General features: G+C 47.1%; 1 protein-coding gene across 1 annotated transcript in view; it reads left to right on the top strand.

Moving 5' to 3' along the window:
• SLC45A1 (solute carrier family 45 member 1) overlaps window positions 1-17,043 on the top strand; it is a 41,474-nt gene that overhangs the window by 10,696 nt on the left and 13,735 nt on the right. The window contains exons 2-5 of the mRNA XM_025213023.1: window positions 5,461-5,868; window positions 13,120-13,212; window positions 13,714-13,938; window positions 16,291-17,027. Coding sequence (XP_025068808.1) covers window positions 5,461-5,868; window positions 13,120-13,212; window positions 13,714-13,938; window positions 16,291-17,027 — 1,463 coding nt within the window. The remainder of the gene's footprint in view (window positions 1-5,460; window positions 5,869-13,119; window positions 13,213-13,713; window positions 13,939-16,290; window positions 17,028-17,043) is intronic.

Here is a 17,043-nt window from a genome sequence, read left to right as displayed (position 1 = left end):
ACCCAGCACGCTTTCCTGTCTAGGCAGGGGGTCAGACTCGATGATCTATTGAGGTCCCTTCCGGCCCTAGCATCTATGAATCTATGGCTGGAGCATGAGGATGCTTCAGAATGGGGGTTGCCTGCCAGCTAGTCCCACAATGAAGCACCTTCATGCCCCAGTCAGCCGCTCTGCAGCACATTGAGTCAGGTCAGAGCAGCCACGGGCCAGCAGGCCCCTTGCCAGCCAGGGCTGGCCCTGAGGCCCCTTGCCAGCCAGGGCTGCTCTTCCCCAGCTCAATGTGTCATGGTCCCAGGTGATCTGCAAACAGCACACTTGGGAGCAATAAACTTGAGAACAAACTGCACTTGAGTTGTTCAGGTGTGATAATTGTACATGTAGATGCAGTAGAGGTAGAGGAGGAGGTTAGGGGTATCCATGTGGTAGAGATAACAGGAAAGCTGGAACATTTATCAAAAAGGTCTTGGAAAACAAGTATAGCATTTGTTTTGCTTAGTCAGGTACTGTAATGGGTTCTTATTTTTATTTTACGTAGTCCCTCAAAAAGTAATTTGGCCTCATAAATGCCAACTATTGTTGAAGTAGGTTCAGTAGGTAGGTAAGACAACAGCAAGACAAGCTGATCAGCTTTTCCTTTTGGACTTTTTGCAGTTCTGACAGTGAGAAACAAAAAAGTTCATTCATTTAGTTAAGTCAGCAGATCTGTTAGCCTCTAAACTGGTATTAATATTTTTGCTTTGGCTAAATATAGCTGTTCATACACAAGTGACTCATTAGAGGGGCCTTCTTCATGACTATGACTTAGTATGTGGAAATTGCTGATATGGTTGCAAGTATGGTCTGGTGACACAGCTGGGCTCTGCAGTTCTGAACACAATGGTGGGCGCATTGGCGGGGGTGGGGTATCACATACATAACTGGTAGCAACAGCAGCAGCAGAGTAGTTAACAGCAGCAGCATTAACAGGGTAGTATATCACATAGGGAATTGGTCACCACTCCATTTCTCTTATTATTATACCTCGACCACACGCCATGCCATGCCTTGGATGCCTATGGTCAGCTGTGGAGTAGGAGGGAGCAAGGGTAAAAAAAACACAAAGAAAAAATCACAGCAGCACCTACTGGCTAGAGGCCTGAACTACAGAAAAGCACAACACCACAGCACCACGTGGTGCCGATTGAAAGTAATTACAAGTCTGCGTTGCTGACTGTTTCCAAGACACGAATCCATAGAATGGAGCGAGGTAAGCAAACTTGACGCAAAATAAAATATGTCCCAGCAGTGATAGTTTAACGCACTGAAAAGACTTTTAGAGCAGCAGGAAATCCTGATCATGCAAACACAAACTCAGTTGTGTTAGCGTAAATAGGAAATCTTGTGTCTTCTACAAATGCCCTTATAGTTCATGTCTTCCCGCAGGGAATTAATTCAAGACTGCAACCCTTTTTAATATAGACCACAAACATGAGGTAGGAAAGCAGCACAGTAAAATTTCTGGACACTAACAACAAGACTTGGAATCAAAGGCTTTGACCTAGAGGTGAAAGGCTCTATAACCAGTCATCTGAATCATTCAGTCTCTCATCACCTATGGTTTGAGCATCATCAGGACATCCTTTAGACCAGTGTTTCTCAGCTTGTGGGTCGTGACCCAAAAATAGGTTGCAAGAATATTTGAAAGGGTTACGAAAAATCTCAGTAAAGCACAGGTTTTCCCTTACAGGGTGGCAGCCTTCCAGCTTGCAAGGAGCTGCTTGGAGTGATTGGAGGTAGGGTGCACCACATCATTGTGCATTGCATGCACACATGCCCTTAGCCGGCATGCAGCCAGGCAGGGTGGTGGGAGTACCCCAGCAGCTGGATGCAAATAATTCTATGGGGAGTGGGGGTTGGAGGGCCAGGGTTTGGGGACTGGCTGGGGGGTTGAGTGTGTCTGTGTGTGTCAGGGGTGTATGGAGGGGATGGGTGTGTGAAGGGGGTGGGTGCCATCTGGTGCTGGAGGCACAAGTCTAGGCACTGGTGTGGGGGAAGGGAGTGGGGGGATCCTTCAGGGGTGGCAGGGATCTGTATGGCTGGGACAGCAGCACCAGGGCTGGTGCCCATGCTCACAGGGGGGGCGGCCAGGAGACACTGCCTGGTGGGGGAGCTATGGTCAGGCCACCTTGCATGGTGTGGGAGCCCCAGCCCAGGGTGGAGGGTGCCACAGGCATCCCCTCTTCCTCCCTGCAGCCTGTGCTGGGGCCAGACTCATTCCACCACCACCCACATGAGCCACACTCCAGCCCAGGCAGAACAGGGGCAGCTACAGGGCCCCTCCAATAGGGCTGGGGTGGGGCAGAGAGATTCAGGTCAGGAGTGAGGGGCACCACTACAGCTGTGGGGTGGGGGGATGGCTGCAGCTTGGGAGTGAGGGGCACCAGCAGGGCCAGGGGGCTGCAAGTTGGGAATGAGGCTTCAGCCCTGCCCTGCTCCCAGTGCGCACTAGCAGAAATTAATGAAGGTGCTCCACTTTGAAGCTCTTTCATCTAAACCCTCATGTAATAAGGGCTCATTTGTTTCATAGTGAGGCACTTTTTAATGCACTCTGCAGCTGTGTATTTCAGCAGAGTGCACAGCTGCAGAGTGCTTTCAGTGTCTGATGATGCGACAAAATGTCACTTCTGTCAGTGCCCTTAGAACAGCTATCTGAATCTGTAGCCTACTGAATTTCTGTCATTTTACAAATTTAAAGAAAAAAAATGACCAAAATAGCAATTGAATTAGTTAGTGTTACCTATGATTGACTCAAAGCAGAGAACTCATTTGTATTCTGTAGAATATGGTAAAACAATTTTTTAATCACATGTTAATCAGTTTTATCTAAAATTGTAGGAAGGGAAAGCATTTTTGCTTTTGTTTACAGTAATAGTAGGCAAATTGGTGATGAAATACCCAGCACTAAGTAGTATATAAAAACATTGTCAAGTGGTTATGATAACAGCCAAAGACCTGCTCTTGCATTGCTTTTGATTCTTTGCCTGACCCCAGGTGCAAGGTAGAACAACTTGGCTGTTGCTCTACCTTGCACAGTTGGCTATTCCCACAGGACCTCCTACTAGCTAGAAATTGCCAGAGCACCTCATTTTCCATCTACTTTCATCTCATTTCGGTCTCCAACATGAATAGGGCTATAGCAAGGGGAACTGGGTCTACACCTGGCCAAAGGAACCCACAACAGAAGTCTGTTCCCTCTTTGCACCCAATGACCAAAGGAGTGAATCTGCCCAAAGCACTGAATCTGAAAGAGGAAATACATTCAACTAGTCCAGCTGGTTCAGCTTGCTCATGTGATAAAGTCTTCTGCTATTAAGGCTCTTGAGACGTTGAAGGATATGATTGCTGCCTGAGATAGAGACAGAGTGAGAACCTAAGGAATTTCAAATACTTGTTGGTGGGGGGCAGGGGTGTGTGGAACAATTCCATGCTAGTCTCTTCTTAGTCTCTTCTTTTTGTTTGTTTATTCCTTGCCATTGTCTTTTCACTTGTCTGTCAATCAGTTGCTAGGCAACCAGCTCTGCCTACGTGACCCTAGCCAGATGAGAGGGGGGGTGGACCAAACTCTCTGTTGTGTTAGCATTGGTCTCATGGAATGGGGACAGGGTCACAACTCCTGTCACTCTAGGAGATGACCAGTGATGCTTTTTGAATTGATTGGTTGGCACCCAACAATACCTGGCCTTCATTGGGTCTGAAAGGTGATGTCAAAAGGCCTATATAAGCTAAGACTGCCCAGGAGGAGGGGGTAGCAGCCATGTTAAGTCTCATACGGCAACTGGAACATCTTCAACTCCCCTTCTCTCAGGATGCTGAGGGTGCTGAAGTGAGTACACTACTTGAAACATATCTAGAAATATAGCCTGCTGTAATGTAGAAGCGTATCAAACAGCTACTTAGCTGACACTGTTTGCTTCTAGGTTATTCTTTGATATTTCTCTAACCTGTAACCTTCCCCAAGCCTACTCTCTGTAACCAATAAAGGTCTCCACTGTATCGAGCATGGTGGGCTCATTGGGAGAGGGTTTGGGCATGCCTTTTTTATTCCCTTGGCTTGGATGACCAGGGGAGGCTACTTTTTGTGCTTCAGGCTAAAGGAAGCACTCCAGATTCTTGCAGTGGGTCAAGCACCCTCTAGGACTACAAGGCTTGTGTGCTCTGGGGGGGCACAGGGCCGCAGACAGTCCAGACCCCTGGGTGGTGGTAGCAGTGACCCCAGGCTTGTGGGTGTACTCCAGGAAGGGGGTCGGTCAGATGTGAAGTGCCCCCGTGTAGTCATGTGGAGCTTGGTAGGTGGTTGGGCACAGTGATGTGGGTGGCTCAGCACAGGAGTGCCCCCTACTAGCCCACCACGGGGGGGCGGGGGGCGGGGGAGGAGTAATAATATTAGGTCTCTGCTTTCTGCACAGCACCAATAAGCTTGCAAACCACTTGTGCTAACAACTAAAAGGGCAATAGGGAAAAGATGGACAAAACCTTGTCTTACCAAATTGCAGATATTTTTCCTTCTATAGATCTGCACCAGAGCCAACATTTAGAAGCCTCCAGAACAGGTTGTTTTAAATGACAATTATATATATTAAGTTATGAAAAAACCCCAACAATATAAATAATCTAGGAACCTTCTTGTTGTCAGGAGAGTACTGGGACTAGTGACATGTCTGAAAGAAGAATGAAGAAATAAGTAAAGGTTCAGAAAGAAGAGAAGGTGATGAAAAGTTAGCTGATTTTACTGTGCTGGAGATATGAATTCAAACTGTAGAGGGTAAATTTCAGGACAAAATGACTAACTGAAAAAGGCAAGTGACTCTACCATCGTAAAAAATATTGATTCCTCTGGGGAAAAAAAACAAAGAATTAAAATCCAGCAAACAGAAGTATGATCTATGAAACTGTGTCTCTGTGCTTAGCTTTCCCTCATCATTCCTAGTTTTGCTTAATTTAACATAAAAAAGCAATCGCTGATACTTACTGACAGGTAGTGTAGCAAGCATGTGGGAAACACCACTTATATGGAAGACAGCTGTCTGAATCCACTAGATAGGCTGCCCTGGATTTCACAAAATGGAAGGAGGAAAAGGACAACTACAGCTTCTATGAGACCCACAGTAAATGTTTCTACCTTGACTACATGGAGTGGAGAATGCTCTACATCACAGGCACTCTAGCCTTCTTTCCTGTGTCAACATACAATCCATAAACTGCCTCTGAGGGCAATACTCAGGAAAGGTCACATGAGTATTAACTGTGCCCTACTAGGATGCTAGCCCAGAAGGTTCTGTCATCCCTGCAAAAATGTGTCCTCTGAAAGGCTGAGGCACTCTGTGTACTGAATGGCAAGAAAAAGACTCCAATTTCAACAGATAAAATTTGGTGGAATTTCTTTTTCATGTCAATACTGAACTTTGGCTTTTTTCCTCACAGGAATAACCAGGATGATCCCATCAACTGCAGCCACTCCTCCTTCTGAGGCTCTCTTTCACAACCTATCTTCGCAGGATTTCTGGAGGTCACAAATCTCAGGCTATTCTGGATCAGTAACACGCCATATCAGTCATCGTGCCAACAACTTTAAAAGACACCCAAAAAGAAGGAAACACATCCGCCCTTCTCCTCCACCTCCCCCAAACACCCCATGTCCTATTGAGCTGATTGACTTTGGGGATCTTCACCCTCAGAGGTCTGTTCTAGAGCTCTTATTTAATGGATGTATCCTGTTTGGGATTGAGTTCAGCTATGCCATGGAGACAGCCTATGTGACTCCTGTGCTGCTTCAGATGGGGCTGCCAGATCAGTTATATGGAATGGTGTGGTTTATCAGTCCAATATTAGGTAGATAATCTTATTTTTACTCTTCTACTTTTCCATTCCATAAAGGAAGAGTGTACTACTGAATTCTCTCTTTTCTTTGCTATTTAATTAACTAGACAAGCTAACTGTACAGGTAATTGTATAAGTTAACTGCACAGCTTATGTGGTAGTTGTGAAAAACTGCCTGAGACTTACAGGGAGTGTCTACATATGATATAAGTGCCACACAATAAACTCTGGCTCAGCTTGAGCCAGAATTTACTGCTTCCAGGAGCTGCATTTACGTATGTGTCTGGGACTGTAGCACATTGAGCTGGGTCAGAACAGCCCTGGCTAGCAAGGGATCTGGGGGGGTCAGCTTGCCAGCCCAGGGCTGCTACAACCTGGCTCAGCATGCTGCAGAGGGGCTGTCTGGGGCACAAGGGTGCTCCAGTGTGGGGCTAGCCAGCAGGCAACCCCCACACTGAAGCAACCTCATGCCCCAGCCAGCCCCATTAGCGTCTACATGTGTGTTGCAGCACACTAAATAATGCAACAACAGTATTTACAATACAGTGTTTACAAATTCTATCCTACTGTGGTGTTTATTAGTTTACTGTGGTCTAATAGGGTTGCATGTGTAGATGCTGAGACTTTACTGTGAAGCTAATTAGTGAGGTCTGCTGTAAACATCTCATGTAGATGCACCCACAGAGAACAGAATGATCACTGGCCCAGGATGGGATGGGGCAGCCATGATGAGAAAGGGTTCTCTCATTGTTCATTTCTTCATTAGTTACCTTTTATTTGCAAACCTCCAGAACTCTGTCTATTTAGTTTGTACATTTACAAACTAATTAAAAAAGAAGAACCAGGATATTAATCCCTGGATGCCCATCCAAAAGAGGTGAAGGAATAGATACTGGTCCCTGTGGGCTTGTCAAAAAGCAGGATCAAGTGGCAAGAAGTATTTTTAAGTTAAACAAGGCAGCCAAGAGATGGGACAGAGTTTACTTGTCCCTTCAGGGTTTTGCTTCCTGATGATGGGGCTATGTTGTATTCCTCTTCACAGAGTTGGGATAGGAGGTTTACCTCTCTCTGTAGGAAGAGTAGCAGAATGGATTACCCTGTAATTTGGAAGCATCCTTTTGTCTTCCTTTGTACTTTTAAAACTGATTTAAAAAGAGAAGAAATGATTTTCTTGCTCTGCCACTGTCTCCCCAGCTGGCCCGGTGTAACTCAAGCATCAGTGCTCACTGCTGGCTTAGATATTGACCTGACTGCATATACAGGGCTAATGTTATAAGGAAGTTCCAAGTGAAGGCAGGGTAGGCAAAGTTGTTTATACTGCGCAGAGTGCCTTAGGAAGGGGTGTCAAACTTGGGCCTCATGGGCCAGATCTGGATCAGGGGGTTGTGCATGAGCTAAGTTACCAATGAGCAACAGCAGTGGTATTAATCCATGTGGCTGCTGGGACCGCTGTTTAAGCATGGCTCTGGAACCCAGGGACTTCACACCACCGCAGCTTGTCAACTTTATCCCCTGGCACTGATTTTAGTCACCAGAGGTGACTAAAAATTGAGATTTCAGCAGCAGGTAAGGGTGGCAAGCAGTGTTTAACTCCCTGGGTTTTGGAGCCATGCCAAAATAGTGGAGCCTGAGCAATTGCAGAAATGATCCTCAGGCTGTATCTAAACCATGGAGGTGGGTGGTCCAGATGCTTGACGCTCCTTAACTTAAGGCATAAAATACTTGCCCGTTTCTGTTTTGCCTTGTCAAACTTCATTATCATTTTGAAATGGGTTGGACAGTATGGTGCCAGCTGGTATCTATTGACCATCATATAATGTATTGCAGTTTTCGTTCTCCACTCTAGAAATTTTGAACAATGAAATGGTGCTTAAAGCTTAGATGGCTACTACAGATTAAGCAGGTCACATTCTGCCTCAGTAACCATAGAATCATAGAAAATTTGGGTTGGAAGAGACCTCAGGAGGTCATCTAGTCCAACCCCCTGCACAAAGCAGGACCATACCCAACTATATCATTCCAGTCAAGGCTTTCTTGAGCCGGATCTTTAAAACCTCCAAGGATGGAGATTACACCACCTCTCTAGGTAACCTGTTCCATTGATTCACCACCATCCTAGTGAAAAAGTTATTAGATTAATAGATTGTAAGGCTGGAAGGGACCCTGGAAGATCGTTGGGTCTAGCCCCCTGCACCAAGCAGGAAAGATAACTGGGGGTCAGGTGACCTCAGGAAGGTATTCTCCTCTTGAACATTTCCAGGGTAGGTGATTGCACCATCTCTAGAGGGATCTTATTCTACAGTCTGTTCACCCTGACTGCGAAGAAGTTTTCCTCACTGTTGAGCCTGAATCGGTCTTCCAGGAGTTTGTGGCCATTACTCCTGGTTTTCCCCTCGGGTGCCTTGGTGAACAGTTGCTCACTGAGCCCTTGATGTACTCCCCTAGTATAGCAGTAGGCTGACACCAGGTCCCCTATCAGCCTTCTTTTCTTCAGGCTGAAGAGTCCCAGATCCCGCAGCCTTTCCTTGTATGGCTTGCCATGTAAGACTCTAATCATATGGGTGGCTCTTCGTTGGACTCTCTCTTGAACATGTTCTTGTTAAAGTGTGATGCCTAGAACTGGATGCAGTACTCCATCTGCGGTCTCACCAGTGCTGAGTAGAGTGGAAGAATCATTTCCTTGGTTTTGCTGGAGATGCATTGATTGATGCATGCCAGAGTATTATTTGCCCTACTGGCTACAGTATCGTACTGCTGGCTCATATTCATACTGTGTTCAATTATTACCCCAGGTCCTTTTCATTCATAATGCTAGTCAGTTTGGTGCCGCCAAGCCTGTAGGTGTGTTGGGGGTTGCTCACCCCAAGGTGGAGAACTTTACATTTCTCGACACTGAATTTCCTCAGATTCCAATCTGCCCAACTTGCTAGCCTTTCTAGGTCCGCCTGTATCTGTAGCCTATCTTCAAGTGTGATCACACTTCCCCATGACTTGGTGTTGTCCATGAACTTGGCCAGTGAGCTCTTCACCCCAACATCCAAATTGTTAATAAAGATGTTGAAAAGTACTGGACCAAGCACTGACCCCTGCGGGATACCGCTGCCCACTTTTAGCCAGGATGACACAGATCGGTTCACTACAACTCTCTGGGTCCTATCCTGTAGCCAGTTTCTCATCTACCTGACTATCTCAGAGTTAAACCCAATTATCTCCAATTTTCTCGCGAGGACATTGTGGGATACTAGATCAAAGGTTAGATCGAGATCAATGATACTAGATAATGCCTAATATGTAAACTAAACTTCCAGCTTGCTGCATCTTGACACCATTGCTCCTTGTTCTGTCATCTGCCACCACTGAGAACAGTCTAGTTCCATCCTCTTTGGAGCCACACTTCAGGTATTTGAAGGCTGCTATTATCCCCCCTCAGTCTTCTCTTGCAGACTAAATCAGCCCAGTTCCCTTGGCCTCTCCTCAGAAGTCATGTGCCCCAGCCCCTGAACCATTTTTGTTGCCCTCAGCTGGACTTTCTCCAACTTGTCCACATCCTTTCTGTAGTGGGGGGCCCAAACTCCTGTGTGGCTTCACCAGTGCAGAATAGAGGGAAATAAGCACTTCCCTCATTCTACTGGCAATGCTCCTACTAATGCAGCCCAGTATGCTGTTATCCTTCTTGGTAGCAAGGGTACATTGTTGATTTATATCCATCTTATTGTCTACTGTAACCTCTGGATCCTTTTCTGTAGAGCTGCTGCTTAGCCAGTCAATCCCCAGGCTGTAGCGGCGCATGGCATTGTTCCACCCTAAATGCAGGAGTTTGAACTTGTCCTTGTTGAGGTTCATGAGATTTCATTTGGCCCAATCCTCCAATGTATCTAAGTCACACTGAAACATAGCCCTACCCTCCAGTGTATCTACTACACCCTCCAGCTTAGGGTACAATCCATTTTCTCTTCCAGATCATTAATGAAGATATTTAACAAAACCTGTCCCAGGACCAACTCCAGGGTGCTCCACTTGTTACCGACTGCCAACTAGACCTCAAGCCTCTGATCATTAGGTGTTGAGCCTGATTATGCAGCCAGCTTTCTTTCCACCAACCCGTGTTTCATTAGTTTGGTTGCAAGAATGTTGCAGGAGATTATATCAAAAGCCGTGCTAAAGTCAAGATATATCATGTCCACTGCTTGCCTCCCATCCTCAGAGCCAGTTATCTCATCATAGAAGGCAGTCAGGTTGGTCAGGCATGATTGCCTTTGGTGAATCCATGCTGACTGTTCCTGATCACTTTCCTTTCCTTTCTTCCAAGTGCTTAGAAATGGATTCCTTGAGGACCTGCTCCATGATTTTTCTGGGGACTGAGGTGAGGCTGACTGGTCTGTAGTTCCCTGGATCTTTCTTCTCTTTCTTAAAGATGGGCACTATATTTGCCCTTTTCCAATTGTCCAGACCCCCTCACCCCTGATCGCCATGAATTTTCAAAGATAATGGCCAGTGGCTCTGCAATTACATCAACCAACTCCTGCAGCACCCTCAGGTTCATCCCCACGTGCCCATGGACTTGTAAACATCCAACTTTTCTAAATAGTCCCTAATCTGTTCTTTCACCACTGCTGACTGCTCACCTTCTCCTAAAACTGCTGATGGTGCAGTAGTCTAGGAGCTGACCTTGCCTGGTGAAGACTGAGATGAGAAAGGCATTGAGCACCTCAGCCTTTTCTGCATCTTCTGTCACAAGGTTGCTTCCCCCATTCAGTAGAGGACCCACGCTTTCCCTGATTGTCCTCTTGCTACTGACATACTTATAGAAACCCTTCTTATTATCCTCCATGTCCCTTGCTAGTTGCAACTCCAGTTGAGCTTTAGCCTTCCTGATTTCATCCCTGCTTGCCTAAGCAATATTGTTATACTCCTCCCTAGTTGTCTGTCCAAGCTTCCACTTCTTGTAAGCTTTCTTTTTGTGTCTGAACTCATTGAAAAGTGATTTGCTAAGCCAAGCTTGTTGCCTGCCCTATTTGCTATTCTTCCAGCACACCAGCATGGTTTGTTTACGTGCTCTCAGTAAGGTTTCTGTAAACTACTATCAGTAGTAGTAGTCTCTTGAGCTCTTTTCTCCCTTAGACTGGCCTCCCAGGGGATCCTGCCCATCAGTTCCCTGGGGGAGTCAAAGTTTGCTATTCTGAAGTCTAGGGTCCATACTCTGCTGCTCTCCTTTCTTCCTTTTGTCAGGATCCTGAACTTGATCATCTTGTGGTCACTGCTGCCCAAGTTGCTATCCACTTCTACATCCCCAACCAATTCTTCCCTGTTTGTGAGCAGCAGGTCAAGAAGAGCACAGCCCCTAGTTGGTTTCTTCAATGCTTACACCAGAAAGTTCTCTCCAAAGCTCTCCAAAAGCATCCTAGATTGCCTGCGCTGTGTTGTATTGCCCTCCCAGCAGGTGTCAGGGTGATTGAAGTCCATGAGAACCAGGGCCTACTATTAGGAAACTTCTCTGAAGAAAGTCTTATCTACCTCTTCCCCTGGTCTGGTGATCCGTAGTAGACACCCACCACAACATCACCTTTTTTGCTCTCTCCTCTGACCCTAACCTAGAGACTTTCAACAGGCCTCTCTCTTCTTTCATACTGGAGCTCTGAGCAATCATATACCATAGGCCTGTGTGAAGCGGCTAATATTTGCTTTGGATTTGGATTCAGCCAATTTGGGGGACAGTGATTTGATTCGGTGATTCGAATCGCTGTCCCAAATTCATTCGGCCGAATCTGATTTGGAGATTTGGCTGCAGCTGAGTCAGCCAAATCTCTGAATCACACAGGCCCCATCCCCCACCCACTCTCCCAGCCCCCCACAGCCTCAGGTCCCGGCTTTTTGAAAAAAAAAAATCTGAATGCAGCTGAGTCAGCCAAATCTCTGAATCACACAGGCCCCATCCCCCACCCACTCTCCCAGCCCCCCACAGCCTCAGGTCCCGGCTTTTTGAAAAAAAAAAAATCTGAACTCACTGGCTGCTGCCAGGTGGGGGTAGAGGAAGGGGGCAATCCCCGCTGGATCACCCACAGCCTGGCACAAGCTGGTGAGTCAGGCCTTTTTTTTTTTTTAAAGAACTGGGAGCTGGGGCAGGCAGGACGGCCAGGGCAGGGTGCTGGGAGAGCGGGCGGGGGTTCATGACAGAGCCTCCCCATGCAGTAGGGGGTCTGCTGCCCCCTGTTTCCCCACACTGCATGGGGGGGCTCTGCCATGAGCCCCCAGAAACCCCGAGGCTGCTGCAGCAGCTGGTGAGTCTGGGTGGGTTTTTTTTAAAGGGCCGGGAGCTGGGGCAGGCAGGGCAGACATGGGGGCAGGCTGGGAGAGCAGGTGGGGGCTGGGGGACCTCGTGATAGAGCCCCCCACACAGCATGGGGCAGTGGGGGGCACCAGGGATCATCCTCCCTGCCTCAAAGTAGCTGGTGAGTGGGGGCTTTTTTTAAACCCCCCCATGGTTCCCTCCCCCCTCCTCCACCCTTCCCTACCCCGCCCTCTACTTACAAGCATGGAGTCCAGGTCCAGCTCCCTGCTGCAGCCAGCAGGGACTGCCTGAATTGCCAAAGCTCTCTGAATCTTTTCTGAAATGATTCAGAGAGCTTTGAGTTGATTTGGACATTTTAACTGGTCCCCTGATTCGATTTGGATTCAGAGGTTTGGCCACCAAATTGGGCCGAATCTCCTCCGAATCAAATCAGCAGCTGAAGCTTTGCACAGCCTTATCATGCAGCTTTTCTACATACAGTGTGACTCTTCTTCTCCCCTGCCTGTCCTTCCTGAACAGTGTGTACTGATCCATGACAGTGCTCCAATCATGTGCACTATCCCACCAAATCTCTGTTATTCCAATCACATCATAGTTCCTTGACTGTGTGAGGACTTCCAGTTCTTCCTGCTTGTTTCCCAGGCTCCGTGTGTTCTGATACAGACACCTGAAGTAACTAGCCAATTGCCCTACTTTCCAGCATAGCCTACCATAGAATTCCTCATTCTAAATCCTCAGTGGCCATGCCTACACGAGATGCTGATGGTGCAGTCATTGTATAAACAAGTACTAAATGACCGCTCAGTAAACTGTGTTACTGCACAGTAGCACTGATGAATGACGTTATTGTGATACCAACTGCGCAGTAGCCCAAGACTACTGCACCATAGTCTTGGGCTACTGTGCAGTCAATATCTTGTGTAGATGCAGCCAGTGAAACAAGATGCTGATTTCTGGTGTCTTACTCTTTTCAGGATTCCTACTGCAGCCTTTGCTGGGGGCCTGGAGTGACAGGTGCACCTCCAGATTTGGAAGGAGAAGACCCTTCATTCTAGTCCTGGCAATAGGTGAGTCATTTAAAAAAAAAACCAAATTTAAAGTGCTTCATCTTCCATATAGTAAGAGGGACAATGAGAATTTGTTTGCTATCTCTCATTAAGACGTAACATGAACATGAGATCCTTAACATTCTGCGAGAGCAGAGGTCTGAGTGATGTGCTAGAGACCCATACTTGGAGGGTTTCCCCTTATCCTAGATCTGAAGAGATGATCCAGGAATATATGACAGCTTATCAGCATAAAACAAACCAGGCTCCAAATAAAGGAATATAATGAGAAAATTCTCTACAATCCCAAGCATGGGGGGGAGTAGGGGGTGTCACTAAAAAGCTTGGACAATGGTAGCAGATGTAAAATGTTTTCATGAATCAGAGATCCAAAAGCTTGTGATAACTGTAGAGCAATGCTTCTGTATTGAGCGTGAGGTAGAGTAATACAAGCAGAACAGGGCGCAGCTTTCTCAGTTTAATTTTCTCTCCCTGATGACAGCTCTGATTCTTTATTTCTAGGAGCATTATTGGGACTCTCACTTATGCTGAATGGCAGGGATATTGGCATTACCTTGGCTGACACTGTAAATAACCATAAATGGGGGATAATTCTCACAGTCTGTGGAGTTGTCTTAATGGATTTCAGTGCAGATTCAGCAGACAATCCTAGTCATGCCTACATGATGGATGTGTGTAGCCCAGTGGATCAGGACAGGGGCCTTAACATCCATGCTTTATTAGCAGGTATGCTCTTTTACATCTTTCATGGCATGTAGCCAGCTGGTCATGAGCAGGGATCCTGGATGTCTCTGATAAAAAATTGCAAGTTCTCTGATTTAAAAAAAAATCACAGATTCTCTGATAAAACCCCCAAAATCCATGATTAAAATGAAACACAACTATATATATATAGGTATCAGTTGAACACAATATTTTATTGATATATTTACAATCTTAAAGCAGTTTGGAAGGCTAACAGTGCATCAATCACTATAGCAAAATAAAATTTAAATACCTATACATTTTGGTATTTTATTTTGGGTTTTTTATCATGGAAAATCAGAACTCTTCTGCCCCCTTAGCTCACCAGGATGTAGGTCCAGGCCCCTGACTCCCAAGCCACAGCCCCCCAGCCCTATTGGTGCCCCTTACTCCCCAACCACAGCCCTTCTGACCCTGCTGCTGCCCTTCATTCCCCACCCACAGCCCACTGCCCTCTGCAGCAGTGCCCAAGCTCTGGCTGATGCCCTTAGGAGGCAGCAGCTGCTGCAGCAAAAGCAGAGTGCAGAGCCTGGCTCCCCCTCCCCTGCAGGTGGCATGGCCAGAGCGGATCCCTTTCGGGAGGGCAAGAGGGGGTGCAGGCTGCCCACTGCAGGCTTGGGTGGAGAGGGCTGGCTTCCCACTGATGTGCACAGTACCAGGGAGGCAGGGAAGGGCATGTGTCCCTCAGATCTTTGAATGGGGCGCGGGGTGGGGTTGGCTGCAGGCTGCCCTCTGCAGGCTCAGGCTCCCCACCTTGTGGGACAGGGCATGGCATGGCAAGGCAGGGAATCTTGGCAGGGCAGGGCAGGGAATCTTGGTGCCACTGCTGCAAGCCCTGCACTGCCCTGGTGACATGCCCCCTGCCCACCTGGCAGCAGTGAGGAGCACAACTCTGCACTGGTGTCCCTGCTGCAGCCGAGTGGGCAGGGGTGCCTTGCCAGGGCAGCATGGAGCTTGCAGTGGCAAGGAGCTTCCCTGCACAGCCGCACTCTCCCCTGCCAGACTGCATCATGCCTGCTGGGATGAGGAGGCCCTGGGGGAAGGGCATCAGCGTGGGGAGCCCAAGCTTCCAGCAGGCAGCTCACACCTGCTCCGTAAACAGATCTTGAAGGATGTGTTCCCCATGCCCTCCCTCAGGAGTGCATGCCGCGACAGAGCCAGCCCCCCCCTCCCTGCCACCCAGATGAGCTGTCCATGGTTCTGTTCCATTCCCTGCCAGGGCCCCGTGCCTGTGCATTCCATTCTGGGCCCCAAACCCCACTTACTGCACAGCTGGGCAGCAGCCTCAGCCTTAGCCCCAGTCCTTCCTAACTTCCTCCCTCCTTCCCTATGGGGGCCTCAGTTCCCCACCCCCTGGCTAGACTTACCTGCAGGAGCTGCTCTCCAATCTGCCTGGCAGCCATGTACTTGTACATGCATATGGTGCCCCCTCCTGACCACCCTTCTCCCGCTCCCCCCAGCCCCTTGCAGGCTGGAACTCTGCCACCCTGCAGAGAGCTCTTTGCAAAAATGCAGACTCCGAGTGTTTCTCTGTTAAAATGAAAAATCTGTGTTTTTCTTGGGTAAAAGGGAAAATCCATGCTTTTTTTTCCATGGAAAATGGAAAACCCAGATCCCTGGTCATAAGCAAACAAGCCCTGACATAGGGGCAATGTATAAAGGTGTGTACATGCCTGAAGTTCAGTAGATACAACTTTGGATTGTGGAACTACCTTCCCCTTTCACTGCACTATAAACAGAATTTAGTAAACAATGGTTAGTAAAATGAATAAAAGCAGTACGGTATTTGTGCATTTCACAGATGTATGAGATGTGAGATGTAGTAAAGATTCTCACAAGTTTCAAAGTGAAATACACTGCATCCCAAGTAGCCTACCACAAAGCCCTCTTTTATCCCTGCAATTCAAATAGGTGGGATGGCAACATCATTTAGAGGGAGAAAAGTGAGCCTACTGCAATCAGGAGAACATTTTTACTCCTTAGGTAGGTAAGTGCCTCTGGTCATGGGACAATGACAACATGCAACACATTAGAGTGGCTTGTCATTAGCTGAGCTGGGCTAAGGTTAAAGCAGAATTTTTGACTTCCAGTTTTGCTTATCTCAGTCACTTGTGTATCAACAGACCTTTTCCCCTTTCTGCATTCATGTGGTCCTTTTGGTACAGGCTGTTCATTTATTATTAAATGGGGTTATATATCTCTTAAGGGATTAGCTCTGAATTTAAAAATATCAGCTAGAATAGTAGCTCAGAATGTGTGATTAAAAAAGTGCAGTGCTGCACTTTCTTTAGGTATTGACTAGGAAAGATAATCTCAGCTCTATTTTTCTACTAGGTCTTGGAGGTGGTTTTGGTTATGTTGTTGGAGGAATAAATTGGGAAAAAAACAGTTTTGGAAGAGCCGTAGGAGGGCAACTTCGTGTCATTTATGTCTTCACATCAATAATACTGACCATCACTACTGTCTTGACTCTAATTAGCATTCCAGAAAGGCCCCTGCAGTCTTCTACCAAGAAAAAAAAGGTGATGAAGAGTCCAAGTCTTCCTCTTCCTCCTTCCCCACCTCTCTTATTTGAGGAAGGTATAAATGAAAACCTCAGTTCTCATAGCTCATCTCATTTGTATGCAAGTTTTACGACTCCAATGTCTCCTCCCAGCCCACTGACACCCAAATATGGCAGTTTTATCAGCAGAGACAACTCCTTGACAGGAATTAATGAGTTTGCATCATCATTTGGGACCTCAAATATTGACAGTGTGCTCATAGACTGCTTTACAGGAGGACATGATGGTTATTTAGCAATCCCAGCAAGCTTGCCCAGGCAGACAATCAGTGTGAGCTTTCCAAGAGTAAGGGATGGCTTTTACTGTCAAGAAAATGGAATTCTGGAACAAGGGGAGAATTCTGTAACTCCTGGGCCAGATGGAGATGCGCTATGGGTGGGTTCACTGGATGCAATAAAGCCACAATCATCAGGGATCCTGAAAAGGCCCCAGACCTTGGCCATTTCAGATACTGTAATAGGAAATTGTCCAGAGAGCAGCAGAAGGAATGTAACCTTCAGTCAACAGGTAAGAAGAATAACTA

This window comes from Alligator sinensis, unplaced genomic scaffold (genome assembly GCF_000455745.1).
Source record: "Alligator sinensis unplaced genomic scaffold, ASM45574v1 scaffold433_1, whole genome shotgun sequence".
NCBI classification, from domain to species: domain Eukaryota; kingdom Metazoa; phylum Chordata; order Crocodylia; family Alligatoridae; genus Alligator; species Alligator sinensis.
This window is presented reverse-complemented; position numbering and strand designations above follow the sequence as displayed.